This window comes from Prinia subflava, chromosome 7, assembly GCF_021018805.1.
Source record: "Prinia subflava isolate CZ2003 ecotype Zambia chromosome 7, Cam_Psub_1.2, whole genome shotgun sequence".
NCBI lineage: Eukaryota > Metazoa > Chordata > Aves > Passeriformes > Cisticolidae > Prinia > Prinia subflava.
In genome coordinates, this window is record NC_086253.1 from 25830832 (window position 1) to 25852153 (window position 21322).

Genomic DNA, 21322 nt, shown 5'->3' on the forward strand with positions numbered 1-21322 from the left:
AAGGAAAAGACAGAGACACATCAAAGATGCAGTAACAGGTTTAGAACATTTGGATAATTCCCACTACAGGATAAGGACCTCACAAGTCTCAGTGTCAGGTTATATAGGCTATATAAGAGTATAAATCAGAGGAAAACTTTACATGGACAGAAAACCAAAATAAGCTGTGGAAGGAAATAGCTCAAAAAAAATCTAAACTTCATGTTGTTTCAAGCCTAATGAACATCTCCGTGTCATTTGTACTATTTCCCCCAGTCTAAAATGCTCAGTTCCTCTAAAAAGCATCCTGTTGGTTAATCTGCAGCTCTTGGCATCAAGACATATTTTGAGTCACAGTTAAAAGTCAATAAAGAAACATCACAGAGAGTTTGGTCATACTACTCAAAATATACCAGTCAATATAAGTCACAATTTTCTTCATACTTTCCATTTGGATCCAATTCACTTGACTTTGTTTTTAAATCAGATGGTTAAAGATCTTTTTTTTAAAAAAAATTCTTTTTCTGCTTTCCTTTGATATTTCCCCTTCAAGACTCCTAAAAATGCTTATCTTTTAGACATCTGTCCTGAATTTGCCATTGTAAATACTGGTCCAATGAAAGCATTTCATTTCTTTGACAATTTCAAGCTCTTCAGTGTCTGAATGATTCTTCCCATCTATCGGAGACCCCTGCTGTCTCCTCCCCAGAGTCTCTCTTATTCTGGACACAGTGGGAATTACTGTTTATACGACATAAACTCCCATATCATTATATTTGCTTTTATATTCCACCTCGACCTTCTTTTCACTTTTGGTATTGCAAGGTCAGCTTCATCCTATAACTTCTACAACCTTGTATTGTTAATGCAGTTATTTTCAGACAGAGCTTTTGTATACCTATACTTGCCTCTATCCAAGATCTCAGACGTGATCTAATAATTATGACATATAATGAGTGCATATTACCTTTCAATCATGAGTGAAATTTACTCTTCAACACATCCCACCTTGGTTGTAATTCTTTGTTATTTTCCACTACTTGTATTGCATCCAGCTTTTCTGCACTTAATGTTTTATGGTTTAAGATTTTTGAAAATTATTTACACAAGAATTTTAGAAATACAAAGATCTAAGCTATTCAGATACATATAATTTCAGCCTATTTTAAAACTTATAGTGACTAGGGGTGCTTTTTTTGGACTAATGTCATAGTTCTAAAGAATCATTATACTTTTACCTCACTTGAGCCTCAGTTCCACTTTTTTCCCTTGTGGATGCTGAAATACTTAGAACACAAATACTGCAAATGTACCTTTATCTAAATAACAAAATATTCACTTGTTTTAATCAGACTACCTTGTCATCTTAACAAAATTCAGTCTATCTAAATGAATCACACGTTTTGTATGCAGTTAAAATTGTAGATGTTAACAAAACCATTACAAATACAAAGACTGTTCTTAACTTTATTTTCCTCCATATTTTGTATCACTAACTGAATATTTGAGACTGCCATACCAAGATTTAACATCTTTCATTGTATATCCAAAATGAGACATCTAGTTCTAAAAGGCATCTATCTCAATAGAAGTGTAGTATTTTAGTGAGCATTAGTTGGATGCCTCGAATCCGAGGTCAGAGGTTTGTGAAAAGTTGCAGAACCTCTCTGTCAGACCATGGGTAATTATGGGAATTCTTAAGTTTAGCACTGTTCTCAAGATCCTGATTGAAGAAACTGCTTAAAACTCTTTATATCCTTGTATGAGGGATAAAAGTTAGCCATAGACTACATGGACAATTATTTTCAAAACTTCAGAGCACCAGCAAACCCTATTCAAATCAACAGGGGAGGTATGTGCCAAATGACTTTTAAAAAGCTATAACTTCAGCTTATTTTGAATTTCAATCTTAAGGCCAGACAGCTTCTCTACTGAGAGCATCTTTTAAGCATGTGCTGAAGTGCTGTCTGAATAAGAATGAAGCATATGCTCAAGTGTTGTTCTAAAAAGTTGCCTTCCCTTTTGAAATATGTCATTCTCTTGATGTCTGTAGCTCCTTGAGATTTAATGTGAACCAAGACACATTGTCACCATAATACTGGAAAAAGAAAAAACTTGCTAAAGAGACATCTGTAAATGAAGGTTCCAAATTTTTCATGACAAGGAAAGTGGAGTCAAATAAATTGAAGCAACACAATGCATGAAGAAGAGCTGATTGTCTACTCATTGCTAGGATTCTCTTCAACTGCACATGTTCCTTTTGTATTTATTCAGGTACATTTGCACAAAATCAAAACAGTATTTTAAACTTCCACTCAAACTAATACTTAAAAAGGAACATCGTGTACAAAATACATGTCAGCTGCCTTGGATTAGCTCAAAACTTCTAGAATAATAGACACAATTCACTTCTGCAACTCTATTAAATAAGTACTACATGATAACTGCACAGGAGTAATTTCCATAATGATACCATGAATAAAAAAGAAATTTCAGTCAGTAAGAAGATTATAAAATACAAACCACATGGTTCAAAAGCATTTATTTCTTAAGGTTTCTTTACTGATATACATCAGGCAACATGTTTCATTGTTCTACAGCTAAAACACAGGTCGTCTTACAGAACTAAACAATTCCTTTATTATATAGTCACCTTCTAAAAATAGTATAAAAAGCTGCAGTTTCAAGGTTAAAATTAATATCTAGTTTTTAAAGATGGCAACTTACTGAAAAATAAATTATTCTACAGCTATCTTTCTCTAAACTGATGCCAACTACTACCACACAGTTACTTGCCAAAAGAAATCAAGAGACCTTGATATTTTGGTCTCTTTTTTGCTGAGAAAAAAGAGTGTTTGTTTTGTTGTTGTCTCCCATTTACATCTGCTCTCTGTTAAAAAACAAAACCAAAACCACACACACAAACAAAAACAACAACAACAAAAACCCAAAACACTAAAAGGAGAAGGGGTTGCTTTACCACTGTCAAAATTTGTAACATCCACATAGAACAACAAACCCACCAGTGACAGAATCACCACTTCCATGACACTTCTCATTTCCTTTGCAACTGACAAACTGTGTAGTTGTACCATGGAAATAGAGAGCTCATACCTAAAAGCATCCATTAAGCACTGACAAAGTGAAGGAAAAGGCAAATTAACTCCATGCTCTGGTGTAAAAGCACAATATTACAAACAACAGTCAACAGCAAGGTCCCTGTTTCTAATAGCCTCTCCTGATAAGATGAAAATGTCCTTGAGGGGTTGACCAGTATTTCTCTTCCAAGAGGGCTACCACAGCCAATAAAGTTTTGGTAAATACTGTGTCTGCAGACAATACAAAAGCAATACCACCATTATCTAAAGGGATGGAAAACAATGTAAAAAGAAGCCCCTATTCTAGTTGTAAAAAATAAGCATTTCTCATTTGCTAGAACAGAAATCCTCTACATTATACTGCAAAACGGACATATGGATTAAGAAGCTCTTCAGTAAAAGCACTAATGGTTTTTATTTTAGGTGATAATGAGCTTAAATGATCCTGCAGACTTTGGGAAATTATCAGAAGCAATTTACTCATGAAACGTGTAATCTCTCGATCCCTAACAAAAGGCTTATACAACTTTAATACAACTTTATACAACTTTAAAACAGCACAACGACATAATCTGAAGACAAGCAGTAGTAAGTTTGTTACATATACATGTGGATAGACATTCGACAAACTCCTGTCTCCTGAGGGCTCAGTAACAGTGATGGTAGCCTAAAGACACAAGCAAGGTGCTTCCCGAGTTTATTTCTAACAGAAGGCCATGACTTTTCTTAAGTCAACTGACAGTCAGAAAAACATTTCACAAGACAATTGAACTGATGCAATGGTGCAACACAGCTTCCTTTCAACCATGTGTTCTTGCCATTTCCTTTGAAACAACTTTTGTGCCAAACCATCCAAGAACTATCTTAGGCAGTGCTAGAGCTGAGTCAGCTCACTGAGCAAACAAATGCCATAAAAAGCATGCAACACTGTATGGTTCAGAGCAAAGGGAATGGGGACACTTCTCAGTATCACCAACCTTTAAATGAAGTCTATCTAACTCATAATAGTTTATGTGGGGAAAAGAAAAACAAACTTTTGAACAGCAAATCTCATCCATGGACCTGAAAGACAAGTCAGACACCAGGACTAACTGAGAACAACTGCTCTGCATTTAATTTCATTCAGCTAATGAATTATACAATTTGAAAGGAATGAGTGATTGTTAACTCCCCCTTGTGCTCCACAGGTACCACAGGGAGAGGTGGTGAGGCTACTGACCACCTGCAGTAGAGAAAAATCAATTCATTATCTCCCAGGTCACAGAGAGTGGATTAGCCATGAGGGAAATACAACTCATATTTTAGATCAGAGGTGAAGTGTTATCATAATTATTTTTTGAGGCAATCTGTACCAGCTGCTTTAGAATGGAACACCACACCCAGTATGCCCCAGACATTTCTTGCTCAGAGCAAGTCTTAAATTCTAACTCAGTTATTCTCTTGACAAAAGAATATTGCAGAAGGCTGGACACTTCATCAAGTCACCTCATTTTTTGGAGCCCCACTTCTCTCAGCATGTTGCTTCCAGATGCTACTCTTTTGAAGTACATACTTATTTAACCCCTTGGGCAGACATAGCTGAGAACAGGTAAGAGCCAAAGCTGAGGCTGAGCATTTACCCCCCTGCAAGCAGGCCTGTGTTCCAGATCTGGTATTTTGATTAGTCATTTCCTAATTACAGAATTCTTTAGTGAAACTGGAGACATATTTCTAAGAGTCTACCATTAACCAAAAGGCACATATTGAAAGTAATTTTACAGTTAGATCTATCATTAGCGATTACTTTCCATGGGACATTAAGTTTGACGGGATTTTGCTATTCTTCTGAAATATGTACATGACTTTAGCCCTCTTGATAGGCTTTTTTTTAAAAAGGGGGGATAAAAATGGTAGCCTCCACTGGAACCAGGCAGGCATCCAGATGTTTTTGGTTGGGGTTTTTTGTGGGTTTTTCTAACAAACATGTTTTCAGTAAGTGAAAATGAATGCTAGTTTGATTGATAACATTTAATTATGTACCAATACTGTTATGTTCAAAACAAAACAAAAAACCCACAGCGTTTTGTAAAAGACTCAAAATAGTTTAGGTTACAAATAGGTCAGCACATAGAAATAGGCTGTGCCTGAGCTGTCCAGTTCTCTCTGGTTCATTACCTTTCTAGGCAGCCATTCTTCTGATCCATTTAATAAGAAATCAGGCTCCTTTTTTCCAAGTACATCTCACAATGATAACTCTACCCACCTCAGGTTCAGATAAAACTAACATAGCAAACTCCTCCCTGCAAAATCTGTCTAGAACCCGTGAGTGGAATACAGCACCTCACTTGAAAATCAAAACATTGCAAGTACACACAAAATATGCTTTACCACCTGAATTTTCCCATGTGGAAATTTGCAGGGGAAGTTTAAGATCTGGGTGTTCATTTTCGAAGCCCCAGTTAACTAAGGCTGATCAGTCTAACAAATTAATTGTTTTCCCTATGGAAAATTCCCATAACTATATTTTCAAAGGTATGTATGTGCTTTTTTGTTATTGCATAGTTAAGTCTCTAAAAGATCATTTGTGTTAGCAAGAAATACTGCAGCCTAGGTCTTCTGAATTTAATTTGATAGCCCCTTTGGCAAAATATGTGTTGCAGGACATGAGATACAACTTCTTTGTCCATTTCTTTATCTGACTGCTACTGACTCCACTGTTTATAGCACTGGAATTTTTCTTTTAAGCATTGCATTTTTAAAACATTTGGTGAAGGTCTAATTCTTTTTCTACCACTAGAGTCTGAATGCTTCTGTTCACAGACAAGCCTAGCTGGCTACATTAATACAGTTATTCTTTAATGTTCCTGTTACACTATTCCAGTTTTTGTTGTGTGAACAAAGAAGAATTCTGACAAACTTTCTCAGCTTGAGCAATTAGACGTGAAAAACAACCCTAATTTTAGTGCATAAAAGAAAAATGTTTAAGAGCTTAACGTGATTAAGTTTCTTACAGCTGTATGTCACTTCAGGTTGCATTTAAATCTTAGGGTCATAATTTCCTTGATGATGAAAAGATCATCATCTACAAGTTGCTAGTGCAAACTGAGATTTTTTAAATCTTTGTACTTCAACTGCTTTTCCCAGAATGGAAAGTCCATTTAGTTCTTTTAAATAAATCTACTAATAAATATCAGTAGCTTCTTTCAATGCTCTCTCTCATAGCTTATTGTTTAATTGCCCATGTCAGTTAGAGAGAAACTACAAGTTTCCCCATGAAAATTAGGATTAAATTATCTTAAATACCATTAAACTAGCTGTAATGTGAAACTTTTTTCAACCATGAAAAAATTTTCATGTTCTATTCCCAATTTTTTTATACCCTAGAATCACAGAACTATTGGTAAAAAGAGTCCTTTGGAGGTCTCCACCCAACTTGCTGCTCCAAGTGAGATTGCTGCCAGCAGGCTGTGATCCATAACCTAGTAAGAGTCTTGGAAACACCCAAGAAAAAGGATCCCACAGACACTGTAGGCAATGGGTTCTGCACTACCCATGCAGTGAAAAAGATTTTCCTAATTTCTGGTATGAAGTTCTGCTATTTTATTTCACTGGAGAGTACAGTTTTTTAAATTAGCAGTCATAATAAAGGTAAGAAATACAGATTTTTTTTTGTACAGATTAACAGCTAAATCAATCTTTAGCAGTATTTGGCTGTTTATCACCTTCTCAGATTCCCATCCCTACAATGATTTCAAACCATGGTACTCATTATGTTGTTCTTGAATTTCACATGAATGTGAGAGATGACAGTGACTGCAAATCACTTAGTTGTATCAATGCCCTGACCTTCCAGTATTTCACAAGTGTGTAGAACTTAAAATTTTATTCATGGCAACTGTACTCACACCTGGCTGCACTCTATGTGTTATAATCCATAACAGACCACACAGAAGCACAAATCAGATAAACTTTAATCAATCATAAAATCACATACAATGCTACCAGGTGTAACATGTACCTTTGGAAACAAAGTGATCAATCACAATACAGAACAGAAAAAGATATATTAACATCATCTTTTTGTTGAAATAGCCACACAAATACTTTTTAAATAGTTTCAGACAAGCTAATGGGTCTGAAACAAAAGTCAGTGCCTGCAACTCTCAAACAATTTTTCCCATACTTAAAAGTTTCACTAAGTATTTGATGACATTCTTAGCCTCTTGGTCAATTCATGGTTCAATTTGACAACAAACATCTGCTTAAAACCCAAGCAACAAAGTGTAAAAACCTATGATGGATGCATAACAGGCATAAAATCTGGAAGTCTTTGAATCTTTCAAGTTTTAAAGGGACACACATCCACAACTCCAGAAGCACACGTCAATTTAAACTAGAACCAAGCTGACTTTATTTCCAAAGTTGTGTATAAGTGGGAATCTCTCACTCTAAAGGAAACCACACCACTGAAAGGCCAAAGAGTAAAGATACATGCAACTTCAAGAAGGGTGTGTTAGTTATTCACGGTACTTATTGCAGTATTATTCCTAACAAATATTTGCAGTCTATTGGATATCTTACACAGAACATTGTTTCATCAGACTGAATTTGAGGAGATCAACTATAGACAGAAGGACTGCAATAATGAACCATGAATTTATTAAAGATAATTGAAATCACAAGTTTAGCTAGAGGTAAATGTATGAAAATGTTAACAACATCATTACGATTTTCATACAAGTATCTGAAGTTTTTGGCAAATTTGCAATTACCTGACAGCAGTAACACACCAGGTGATAAAAACTAGCAGGATTTTTTTCCCTTATAAATGGTAATGAAGAAATGCTCTATGTAGTGAGTAATGGCTTTTAAAAACCTTTTGGATTTCAGCTAATATACTTTACATGTCAGAAACTTCATGGTTTTCTTTCCAAGATATGCCCATGTACTCATAAGAAACAACAATGATAAAACTGATGAAAACCAGGTTCTTGATAATGAATTTAGTGAAAATCCACATGTTTCTCTTCTAGCTTACTAATTTTGTCCTGTAAAATGCAAATGCAATCTTAAATTTCTTCTAGGGAAGAAAAGCAGAATGGCTACAGTGATTATTTTGACTAGTGAAAAAAATGCAATTTTAAATGAGAACTGTATTGTCAAAATTTTTAAGGCAGTTTTTTTCACTATCTTTAATTTTGAGAGAAATGTAGGTGTTAGTGAGGTACTGAAACAGACAGTACTGCTGGAAGAGAAAAGACTCTCGAGCATGGGCTCAAGCACCAACAAAATTAATAGTTACCATATTAGTCTATTCATGTTTGCATTTGCATGGCAAAGAAACATCAGACTGGCTAAATTCCTGGCCTGATATTTAAGACACTGCTTATGTTCTTCTACGCCAATCTGAAAACCAAAACCATTTTCTCTTCAAGAGAAAATGATGTTTTAACAACATCTTGAATTCTTTTTTATTTTTGAGGACAAGAATACCCTAAAAATCTACCATGGGACCAGTGCTGCTATTACTCTTTATACAACTGAGCCTACTCCAGCTTGTATGAGTAATTAAACACAAACTGAGCTAAAAGACAAAATTATTTATTAGATCACTGCTGGAAATACTGGGATTTAGGGAGACTCAAGCTCATGGACTGACTTGGGATGCACTTACTGGATACCTAAGCTTCAGCAAAAAAAAATGTCTTTAGTACAAGCAGCACAAAGCAGAGATAGAAGATATGGAATTTCTTGTTTCTGCACCACTTGTGACACATTGTGTCCAGCTATCCCCACAGTGGTTTTCATATTACTCTTTTCTACTGAACAGAAGGGTGAGTCAGACCCTCTCTGCAGTGGTAGTGGCAGAACACAAAATTCTGTGTAGTGGAATTCTAGTAGTGGCAGAACCCCAAATACATAATAAGAAATGCTGGGTAGTGATGAAGAGATGTATTTCATGTATAAATTGAACACAGTTAAGTGATAATAGAATTAGGGTAATATCTAGGTTGAGTGAAGGATTGCAAAGAAACGAAGCCGCTCAATTTCAAAGATGCTCTAGAAAGGTGAAAAGACCCAAGGTTCCTCTGCGATTAGAGGGAGTAAAAGATGCAAGCAAGCAAACATGAACCCTGTGGTTTTTGAAACGCTCATACAGTGACTCGCTTTTATCAGAACACTTTTCCACTTAATTCTTTAAAGCAATCGTTAAGGGCTCGAGAAGCGTTCTCCCTCCTCCACACTTGCGCGAGTGACCATGTTTCACTCCACGGGAGCGCCCGCGGCCCCGCTCCTGCCCCCCTTCGGCCCCGCTCCAGGCCCCACTTCTGCCCCGTCCCAGCCTCATTCCAGGCACCGTCCCAGCACCACTTCTGCCCCGTCCCAGCCTCATTCCAGGCACCGTCCCAGAAACACTTCTGCCCCGTTCCAGCCCCATTCCAGGCACCGTCCCAGCACCACTTCTGCCCCGTTCCAGCCTCATTCCAGGCACGGTCCCAGCACCACTTCTGCCCCGTTCCAGCCTCATTCCAGGCACGGTCCCAGCACCACTTCTGCCCCGTTCCAGCCTCATTCCAGGCACCGTCCCAGAAACACTTCTGCCCCGTTCCAGCCCCATTCCAGGCACCGTTCCTGCCCCTCTCCGGCTACGCTCCTGCCCCATTTCAGGCCCCGTTCCTGCCCCTCTCCGGCCACGAGGGGCGCAGGACCCGCGTTCGCGGCGCCCTCTGGCGGCGCCGCGGGGGCAGGAGCGCGGCCGGGACCCGCTGTGGCTGCCGGGCCGTGCTGAGGGGCGCGTCCGGCCCCCACCGGCCCCTCACGGCCCCTCACCGGCCCTCACCGGCCCTCACCGGTCCCCCACGGCCCCTCACCGGCCCCCCACTGCCCCTCACCGGCCCCCCACGGCCCCTCACCGGCCCCTCACCGGCCCCCCACGGCCCCTCACCGGCCCCCCACGGCCCCTCACCGGCCCTCACCGGCCCGCAGGGCCACGGGGATGCCACGCAGCGACGGGCATGCCTGAAGATCAAGCTTGGCCATGCCACTTCTCACGTGAGGACTTCGCCACCAGTATAGTTCTCCGCTGGAACTTTTTTTGCGAAATGGCAAGGCATTACTAGACCGTCTGCTAAAGTAAATCTTTGGGAGAGTTGGCACCGAAAAAAATGGATATTGACTATACATATGCAAATACACCATTGAGTGGAAGAAACAAACTCGGATACTAATACTTCCTGTCCCAGTGTATATTCCAGTCATCTACAGGATATTTTTCTAGGACGAACATCAGCCCTCGCTCGCTCACTCGCCTTCTTCCTGCCTCCCAAAATCATCAATATTACAAAACAGGGAGTCTGCTTCATTTGAATCAAGTCTTTCACTTCACTGCCTAAGAGCAGTCTGATTTTATTTCAAGGAGAAAAAAGTAGCAATAAAATTGTATTAATGTTTCCTTGGGAAACCATGCCTTTATTCTTTACAATAGTTACCATTTATTATGTGGTCTTTTGTTCTGTTGACTGACAGATGAACAGAATATTACTGCATATACTTCTAAATTGTATGAATAAACACTACTGAACCTGTTGATTCACTTGAGCCTCCCATCCTAATGTTTTTGCTGTCAGGTACAGTGAGCTGTCCTCATGACTTAGGACCATGGCCCATGCCTCCAGAAAACATTTAGATATGAAATCACTCAAACTCAAATCCCTCAACAGGAAAAACATATTCTGTCAGCTGCTTTGCAACAGAGAGGTAACACAGGATACATTTAACTCAGAAGCTGACTTTAGGTAGGGGCCAGCTTTATATATTCCAGAAAAATTCTAATAATATTGGCAAATATAAGGAACAACCACCTAGGACTATAACAACACCTTCTTACAACATAGTCTTGAACCTTTACAAGTCAGAAGTTGCCAGTGGACTATTGTTTCTACGGGCTCCAACAGAGCTCACAAGGTTCATCAAGCATTTCCATACTTTCTAGTTTTCCCTTCATCCTGTGGCAATAAGTTCCATGAGATCTCCTTCTTATTTCGCTTATTGCCTTATAGGCCAAAAAAAAAAAAAAAAGGCAACTCCTCATATAATTAAAAAAAACCCACTGAGTAACTGTTCTATTTCACCTAGACACTCAAAACAGTCTGAATATCCACCACAACAACTTACTCATAAGCCAGCTGTTTTCCAGAAGTGTACTTAGTGCCTCTCCACATCTAAGTCTTTCTATGTCTCTACTGATCTCGTTGCCTGCTATTTGCCTTTTCCAATTCTACTGTTATCTTTCTGAAGTTATACACTGATGTAGCAAGATCTGCCATTTTGTTCTTTGTAGACTTCAGGATGAGGGCTCTCATGGAGACAGAATGTTGACTGCAGAAAACCATCAGGGCCTTATTTTGGTGGCAACACTAGCTGAAAGTCCAGCATGGTATTTGATAAGAGTTTGCATGGTTTCCCACTCCCCAGCATTTTTCCACATCTATTGGAACACTCATTTAAACATTTATACAGTCACTTTCTCCACTATGAAACCTTTATGTGATGCCCAGCTATTCATTTTAGGCAGCTAAATCTGTATTAGCAGAAATGTTATTACTTGACTATTTTCTGTTTTCCCTGATCAGAAAACACTGTATGTCTGTAAGACTCCATCAGCAGCCTTCTTCACTCTGGAGCCTAGCCATTCATTCTTATTTTTCCTTCTGTCTTTTAACGAATGCATAGTCTGTGAGAAGAGTGTCTGTAAGACTTCTCGGTGAAGACTCTTGTTAACAGCATTTTGAATAGCCAAGTATGTTGTATTAACCAGGATTTTCACCGTCTCCTTCAAAGAACTTTCTAATAGATTTGTGAGGCATTGCTTCCCCTTGTAAAATGGAAAGAAACTACATCTCTTCTTGTATCATTCATTCCTATTTACCCACTAATCTATTCTTTGCTAGAATTTCTGCCAAAGAACTTCCTTCTGCTTCAAGGACTTCTTAAATAATTGATGTCATATGTGCCAAATTTCATTCCCCTCCAGTTAGTAATTCAGCAACATCTTACTTGTGTTAAAGTCTTGACTGAATACCATATGGCCACAATATTTATTATTTCTCTTATTAATGTCTTTTACTGAAGTTGTGGTCCACCTGTAGAGCAAATCCAGCACTAGGGATACTTGCATCAGACCAAAAACTTAACAGCTACATGAATGCCAGTCCAAATGTGTTCACAGAATTTTGTCTGGTTGGGTTTTAACTGGCAGTCTTGATGTTCTATGACATGTAATTTATCTTTTATTGTACTGCTTAAAATGAGCATAAAGTCCAAGATATGCATGCTTGCTAAATGAACTACTACTAAATGAGAAATGCATTCACCTCCCCACATCTGAACCAGATGAAACTTGTACTGACAGATGATCTGCTAGTGTGCATTGATGATGATGGAATATCAGCCACATACTTCATAAGGCTCAAACCTCTGTTTTACGTGGGTTCAAAAGTGATTACGTCAATTCACGGGAGGACGAACGAACGCTCGTCAGGACACACTGCAGATCACTGGAATCTGCTACCACACAGTGTTCAAGTGTCTCAGCATGCCAGCCCTCGTTTATTCTTCTTCAGGCATGTGCTAACGTTCACAGATGGATTCAGACACTAAGCAAGAGAGAAACAGTTTAATCTACTACCAGCAATATGATGTGGTCTTAAAGTTTTACTTGTCCCAAAAAAAAATCTTTTTTACACCAACAAAATATTCCAGTTTCACAGTTCCAAAACTCATATCTCATCTCCTAGTTATACCTCATTGTCCTCCACATCAGAATACATAGGAACTTGTGTGAACATCAAACCATGTCCTGTGTTACCTTATGGTTCTCTCTATGAAGCAAGCTTAGTGGAAAACAGGAGATCAGAGAGACTAAATACTAGTAATAAGGAGTTAATTTGCAAAGGTCAGGACAAGAAAGGAAGTGAGTAGCAGACAGTGCTAGAAATCCCCTGCTTTCTGTCCTCCCTGCCTTGGAGAGCCATGGGAACACACAGTTATTATGAGATCAAATTCTTCTGCATACTTAAAATATATGTATATTTAAATCTACATACAGAATTAAGACAACATCCCCGTGAATACAGATAAGCAAAACACTTCAAAGTGGAATCAAAGACTGCAAGGTCATTGATTAGTAACATTATCTCCACATAGATTTGTTTTGGTTTTGGACAAAGTATCTCATTTTGGGGTGAGATTTGTTGTTGTTGTGAGGATTTTTTTAAGAAATCTGTAATATTTCAAAATTGTCTTTGAATACCTTTTGTCCTTTTCTCTTTACACAGAAAATATTATGACACAATAGAATTCAAAATACTCATTCCTACTGAGTATACAGGCAGTCATACTGCTATTGGAAGGAACTGCCCTTACCAGAATAGAACACATACTTGCAAAGTTCTAAAAGTGCCTCTCTGTATAATATCAAACCCCAAATATCTGAAAGATTAGAAATCCAGACCTAAAGCTGGCCTGAGTCACCGTAGTGCTGTCCCTACATTAACACTGTAGTAGGGAAAAATATCAAGTGCCATACACACACACCTGCATACTACATATCCATGTTATGTGCATCTCGAAAGAATTCATTTCAACATGATAAGAAAAGGCAAAAGGGCTTTACACTGTTTCATCTATATTTCCTGAAATTTCAGGCATCTCAAATATGATGATGAAAATATTTGTAGTGTAGCACACTATGCTTTCTTGCTGTTCCTTGGCGCAGTGATAATTTGCCAAGTTGGAAAAAGGAGTAAATAAAGGAAGCACTAATAGGATTAAAGTGTGCATTTATATACATCTATTCTGAGTTTGGGGTGCAGGGGGAGAAAAAATGAGAAATCCACACAAGAAAAATCGTTTAGCAAATAGAACCTGCAAAAAGCCTGCACCATTCAAGTGGCCTATGAAGACCCTATAGCCTAGGGGAGAGAAGAAAATACTGATAAATCAGTGATTTACATTAAGTTTTCTCTATGACCTTATTCATAAGTTTTCCTTTGTGCTCTGGTGGGATTAAGAAGAAAGGAAGGAATGATAAGCAGTTCCAGAGAAATGGATTCATTTCAATATGGTACCCCTGTATTTCAGCAATTAGCAAGGCAGTATCAGGGAATCCTTCACTACCACTCACATGATGAATCAATCATGTTTACTATAACATTAATAAAATGCACCTACTTTCATAGTCAAACAAAAAAAAAAGTCCTGATCCCTGTTAATTGTTGTTACTCTTTCTCAAAAATGCCAATTTTATTGCTACATAGAAAAACTGCTTCAAATAAGAGAAGAATTTATCCATTAAGACAGAAAAAGTTGTAACTGCAATTACATCTCAAGATTAGGAATGTACTTGCCACATATATAGTTTTAAAGAAACACAGAACATACAATCTACAGACTTAATAAGTGCAGTAACTCATTTCCAGCCTTGGTAAGCCTGATTGTCACCAACTGAAGAATGTATTGCAAGTTTTCATACTGAGAGAATTTACTGCATCTTCCATAACAAGTTGAACAAATGTTCTGATAAAAAAACAGTTGAATGCAACATAGAATATACACCACAAAATAAATTATCAAAAGGGACACATTCTTTAGATGTCACAGAAGCACATTGGAGAGCATGTCAACAGTATGCTCTGTAGTTTTTGGGTTGGAACTATGGAACCAAATAAAATATAAACTTACTTTTTTTCTGATCCATTTTTTGTGACACAGATTGTTGGGTAGGACTTAATATTGGCAGAGTGTTCATCCTCTCTGTGTTGTTAAAAGAAGTATCTGTAGACCACAACGTCACCTCCTCTGCAGCGGCAAACGGCCGGGTGCTGTCTTCAGAGCCCTCTGCCAAAGCAGAGTCATAGATAGGCTGATGACTGAGCACGGTGGCTTGAGTTGGGGCACCAAAAGAATCTTCCTGGAAAGACTCTCTAAATATATTTGAGTTCTTGTCCATTTGGTCAACATGGAATAAAGTCGTGGTGGTCCAGGAAGTGGGCTGTGTGCTGAGATCCACTGTGGGATCAGTCATGGAACTATTTTCAACCATACTTGGCAAAAGATTATGAGACATTTCAAAGTCACCATTAACTGTGAGCGCCTCACTTCCGTTTGAATAAAAGCACGTTTTTTCTAACACTCCTGCAATAAAGGGAAAAAAACACCAAAATTACCATCACCTGGAAGAATAAGTGTTACCAATTTGTTTTGGAAAGTTAATAAATATAATGACACAGATTTAAAAAGTATTTTAATCTCAAAATTAAACCTAAACACAACTAAATTTAAGAATTCTATCTAGCCATAAAATAACAGTAGCACATAAAACATGGTTGCTGTAGGATAAATAGAGAAACAAATGTTTCCATGAGCTTAAAATATTTTAATCATATTTATAGTATATCACTGAATACTTACATGTTTAAAACTACAGAGTGCAATTTCAAGGAGATCCAACATGCATTCATTCTATCATTGTGTTAACAAGGTGGACAATACTTTTTTCCCTCCTCTTACATTGTATCATTTCTTATTTTCATAGTATCGCCATCTTCAGAAATCCAATTCTGAAGCTTTAAGGGAACCAATACATTTTAAATATATTCCAAATTCACTAATTTGTGAAATGGAAAGAGGTACTGTTTTCTCTATATTAGTGTGGGATTGCATTTTACGGAAATGGTTTGTTCTAGCTCACCCCTGGAAAATGTATGGTTTACCCAAGACTGTAACCTCCCTGCAGTATCCTGTATCTGTAACCTCATTGGCTGGAGAATGTTACCGCGCCCCTTTGAACCTCTGTGATAAGAATGCTAAGGTAAGGGGTCTCGGCCTCTTTGCCCCTCTCCCCCTGGAGGCCTCCGGACGCTCCCTTTCCCTCTCCTCCCTTCCCCCCCTTCCCTTCCCCTCTCCCTCAGTGAATAAACCCTCACCTCATCAGCACCCACCGGCATCTGAGTCTCTGCCTGCCAGCACGGGAACAACCACGACCCCAAGGACCTGGGGGTCTCCCGGGGGACCACCCCTGGGAGCCCCCCATAAATTTAAACTACAACATATTAGATTATGTCATTTAACTACCACTGCTAAATATGGGCCCCTGAGTTCTTTGTCATTATTCTCTGATACTAGATTTTAAATATGTAGCTATTGTCTAAAATTTTAGTCACTTTCTGGCTTTATTTTTTGATTATTTATTACATTATACACAAAAAACAGACTTTGCTTAGTTGTATGTGTTGAATAGTTGCAAGTAATTATAATTCACAAATCAAAACAGCTGCATAACAGTAATTAGATGTATTCCACAAGCATTGGGAATTTAAACTACATAGTAAGAGAACTGATCTTTAACCTATTAATCCAAAGAATAAAAAAGGCATCTTAAACATGTAGAGAACATATAACTTATTTATCTATAATAAAAAAGACAAATACTATCTCAAATTCTTGAACCAAATGTATTAGAATCATATTTAATACTAGAAGATGTTGGGGGTTAGATTTGGGTTTTTTTTCTTCTCACAGAATTTTTTCCCGTAAGTTTCCAAGAAGCCTTGATGACTACTTAGTCAGAACAAAAAGGAGTACTTGAGGGATATGGCAGCACGAGGCTACACCTATTGTTTCTGAGTCCCTGGGAGTGTCCCTCAGAGGGGAGAGATGATGAGCTTTGGGAAAGGCAAAAAGACAGAGCTGGGGGAGGGGGAGGCACTCTTGCTCTCAGCGCCGAGGAGGACGGTCAGGCTGCCCTCTGCCTCTGCCTCGTCCTGGGAAATCTATCGTCATCTGCTGTGTACCCGGGAATCCTGAACTTGCTTTCTCCAGCCTCCCCCCACCACCGCTGCTTCTTCAGAGCTTTGAGGTTCCCCTGCTGCTCTGTGTCCCTGCACTGCCCAGCCCTGCCGGGACACCCCTGCTGCTCCAGCTGCCAGCGCAGAGCTCCTCATCTCATCCACCAGCCCGGGACTTTCCTTCCTTCCAGTTCGGCCTCTCGGAGCCCTGCAGGGGCACCGAGATCAAACTGCTCTGGGCTTTTGTAAAAGAAAGCCCTCAAGGTTCCTGGTTCTGTTTATTATTAATGCTGTAGTTGTTGTTTGTTTATCGTTTTGTCATATATACTAGTAAAGAACTGTTATTCCTACCCCCATACCTCTGTCTGAAAGTTCCTTTAATTTTTTTAATTTGGAATAATTTGGAGGGAGGGGATTTGAATTCTCCATCTCTAGGGAGATTCTGCCCCTTCCTAGCAGATATCTGTCTTTCAAAACAAGACAGAAGAGAAGCACCACTCTATATTACAATATAAGATATTTTGGTAAATAGCAAAAGCAATTTTTGCCACTGGCAGGTCATATATCATAACAAAGAATCATAACAAACACTGTTCATCTAGACTTGATTATAAAAAAAATTAAAGGAATCCTCAAAACATAGAGTTTCCCAAATATTCCTAAGTATCTTGGCAACAATTGATAATTTTAATAACTTTTCTTCATATTCATTTGATCCTTCATTAGCTGCTTGGTACAGATGAACCCCAAATGGCAGGAGAGTTGGAACTGGATGATATTTCTATGATTCTATGGCTCCTAAGTCCACAAAACACTCACCACCATCTCTCCCAGACTTAATTTTCATTTTGATTATTGCATTTACCAAAATGGCTGGTTGCAGCTTCACCTCTCTGTGAGGCCTTGTTCACCCTCCACTACCCCAGGCTCTGTCCCTAGACAAACCCACCCCTCCGCCAACTCCAGGCACCACACAAAGGCCAAGAGCCCATTCCCATCACTGCATTCCTCTTCTCACTTCTCCTTGCACTCTGCTACTAGAATAAATCAGATAACTGGTCTGAAATTCAAGGACTGAGCAGGCAGAAATGTTTATTAATCACAGCTACAAGTAACTAAAAACCCCAGAAGAATCCAGCTGAAGTGGCTTTGTGTTGGAAAGCTTTATAGGTAACGGAGAAAGGAGAACTGAAATAGCTGAGAAAGGGCAATGTCAGCATTTTCTTTTTTACTGAGTAACATTTAACTAGAGCAAATGCAAAGAGCAAGAAAAACTGGTGAAATTTCTGAAATATAATGAGTTGTAATGAAAGAGTTACCATTTGAGATTTACCATAACCTCATCTCTCCAGGCTGGATTGTTTTAGCTCCAGTGTCACTAACTGTGAGTAAATCTTTATGTCTAACTTCTACTGGACAAACCCAGGGGAACTTTATATATATTTAAATGTTTAGATTTCTGGTTTTCCACCAGTGGATGTTCATATACCATTGGGGTTTGGAGGAATTTATTGTGTGTATTTTACAGAAGCAACTAAAAATCTCCCACCTGCAAATTATTTAAGCAGCATTTTCTTTATTTGAGTCCTCTGAACAAACCAAACGGGAAGTGCATTTTCACAAATAGGGACTAGTATTAATATGATTTGCTAAAGTCTAAGGGAGAGTGAGTGGTTGTGCTCAGAAATTGTGCTCACTTAGATGTGTCTTTATTTGAATGCCAGGTATTTGTGTTCAAACAAAGTGCTGAATCTCTAGAATTCAGAAGCTTACTTTGTTTCAAGTTTTAAACTTAACTAGGATCGTTGGTGGGGGTTTTGGTGTTGTTGTTGTTGTTTTGTTTTTTGTTGTTTTGGCTTTTTGCATTTTGAAAAACTTAAAATAAGATTTTTTAACTCCTTTGGGAAAGTGCATAGTATTTTTCCCTAATTCAAGAATAGCTTAAGGTATTTTTTCACATTCTCTCTCCTCCTCCCTAGATTTGTCTCTTTTCTTCCACTCAGCATAAAAATAGAAAAAGGCTGTAAAACATTAGTCCCAAAGAGCTATTAATACCAATTTTAAATTACAGTTTAAATGATTAGCTATTTATATATCACTCAGCAGAACAGGAGGTAATACATTACGAGACAGGTAAGCTCTTGAAAGATATTTGAAAACCCCCTTTGGGAGGATAAAGTGGTCAAATAAATACTGTGAAGCAAAATACTGAGGCTACCCACTGGATTCTATCATCTTCTCACTCAGACTTATTTCATTCTTTTTCTGGAACAACAAATAATAACTATGTCTATCACTGCTATGAGGTCATTTTCTTCTTTCATTGAGATTTCCAAATGCTTGTTTATGTCTTTAACCCATCTTTCCAACAACAACATTTTTTGTTCTATTTTTACAGTTTCCTAGTGATAACTCCTTTTAACAGGGGGACCACACAATGAACCTCTTCAACACAAAAAGACTTCCTAGTTGTATCATATCCACTGACAATGAGCTGTATTAAAATTAATTTTAACATTTTTTCCCTCCAAAATAACATCAGCCTGGCTCAGGCCAGGCTCCTTGAGGGAGGCAGGCATGGGCCTCTGGCATTCCCCACTTGCTAGCTCTAGAGGACAACTCTGTTTCCACTCAGTTTGTAAGAGTCTCAGGTCACCTTCCTGAGTCACCTCTTTCTTCTTCTGCATTTTCCTTTTATCCTCTCCTTTTACCAATGCACCACAGAGCATTTAAGCACTTCATTCCAGGCTGCAGAATCCACTCTCTGTACTGGGCTCCCACTTGCTTTAATCTTCATCCTTCCCTCCACCTTCCCCTAAAAACACTATTGTATATCTTAAATCTTCAATTAACCTTACTGGATATGTTTTTATAGCATCTATATTTAAATTTCAAAATCAGTTCTTTCTTAATCTCTTCAGTGAAGAGAAATTAATAGCTCTCTATCAATGTTTGCTAACAGACCTGCAGCACATACAGACCACACATTTTATTCATATATACAGGCACACTATATCCAACTATTCTTCAGACTTGAGTTCATACAGAGCTGTAGATGGTAAATCATAAGCCAGATAGTTAATTAGTTGAGAAATAGATGCAACCATTTTCAATTTGTGTCTCCACCTACAGCTGGGCATGTCCAGATGACAGAAACATACAGTATGCTGGCCTTCATTGTGCTTGGTATAAAATAGAAGTACTGGGACCAGACTCATTCATTTTAAAGCAATGCAATGCTTCCCAGCAGTTTTAATGATCATTTCCAGTTGCTCTTCGTTATGGGGAGTTAATGTTTTGCCTAAATATGGACAGATTTTTAAAAATTGACAGTTTACTTAAAACTGGACAGTTAAGATATATAATAAATAGTCACACTGTTCAAGCTCGTAAATTGAGATTTTGGCAGTTGAAACTGGAAGATTTCTTGCTGTTCAGAGCAGGAAAGCTCAAAAAGACCAAGTCTGTTTAAAAGCTAATGAAACAGAGCAAAGCAGCCTAACAAAGTGTGGGGTATGGATGAGGCATTTGCAAAGGAAATAAAGCACTGCTTAACTACTACAACTGACCAGCACATATGAACTGAGATTTCTCCTGCAGGGTCTGTACCCACAACTCTGCACTCTTGAGAAATGGAGACATTTTTGATACTATGAAGGTCCATAGTATACCAGACAATTGCACATCAGTTAAGCTGCAATAATAGTCTTTCTTCCTTTCTTCCTTCCTTTCTTCGTTTCCTTCCCTTCCTTTCTTTCTCTTTCTCTTTCTTTCTTTTTTCCTTTCTTCCTTCCATTACCTTACATTAAATAATTTTTATTAGCCAACCAGTACTATCAACTTATTTCTTACACTGTAAGACTTCTTACCAATATTGGAATTCAGTTATTACCAACCTGAAATGAATACAAAGTACTATTTTGGATATAGTGTATTCTTAGTTACTAAAACAGACTATGTTCTATTACACACACTTTAAATGTCCACAGCACTAGTTCATCTAATTCTGGCCATTAAATATATTTGCTTCTAGGGTAGCAAATGAAAGCTGCTGAGAAGAGTGAATTGAAAAATGTTAATTCAATAGCTGCTTCTGAAGGGACCTTTGCCAGTCTGACTTGAGTTATAACACCAAGCCTTATCCTTTACCCTACAGTAACTAAATTGACTTAAGAGGAGAGAGTCACGATTTTTGCTATGTAAGAAATATCAGAACAGGCTCCATTTCCCAGAGGATTTCATACACTCTAATGACAGGTCGATACATGCCTGAGGAAGAGACTGAGTAGAGCTGATGTAAATACACCTGCTTTTTTTATCTGTTTTCTCACCAAAAAGTTTAAATCTAGGGCAGAGGATATAAAAGATAGAAATGGAATGCTAAACATAAGGAAAGCAAATTTAGCAGCCTCATATTTC

General features: G+C 38.3%; 1 protein-coding gene across 4 annotated transcripts in view; it reads right to left on the minus strand.

Annotated features, from left to right (window-relative positions):
- Positions 1-21322, minus strand: part of CORIN (corin, serine peptidase) — a 143114-nt gene that overhangs the window by 96096 nt on the left and 25696 nt on the right. For all 4 annotated transcript variants that reach the window (XM_063401885.1, XM_063401886.1, XM_063401884.1 and 1 more), the window contains one exon: positions 14799-15251. In XM_063401885.1, coding sequence (XP_063257955.1) covers positions 14799-15251 — 453 coding nt within the window. The remainder of the gene's footprint in view (positions 1-14798; positions 15252-21322) is intronic.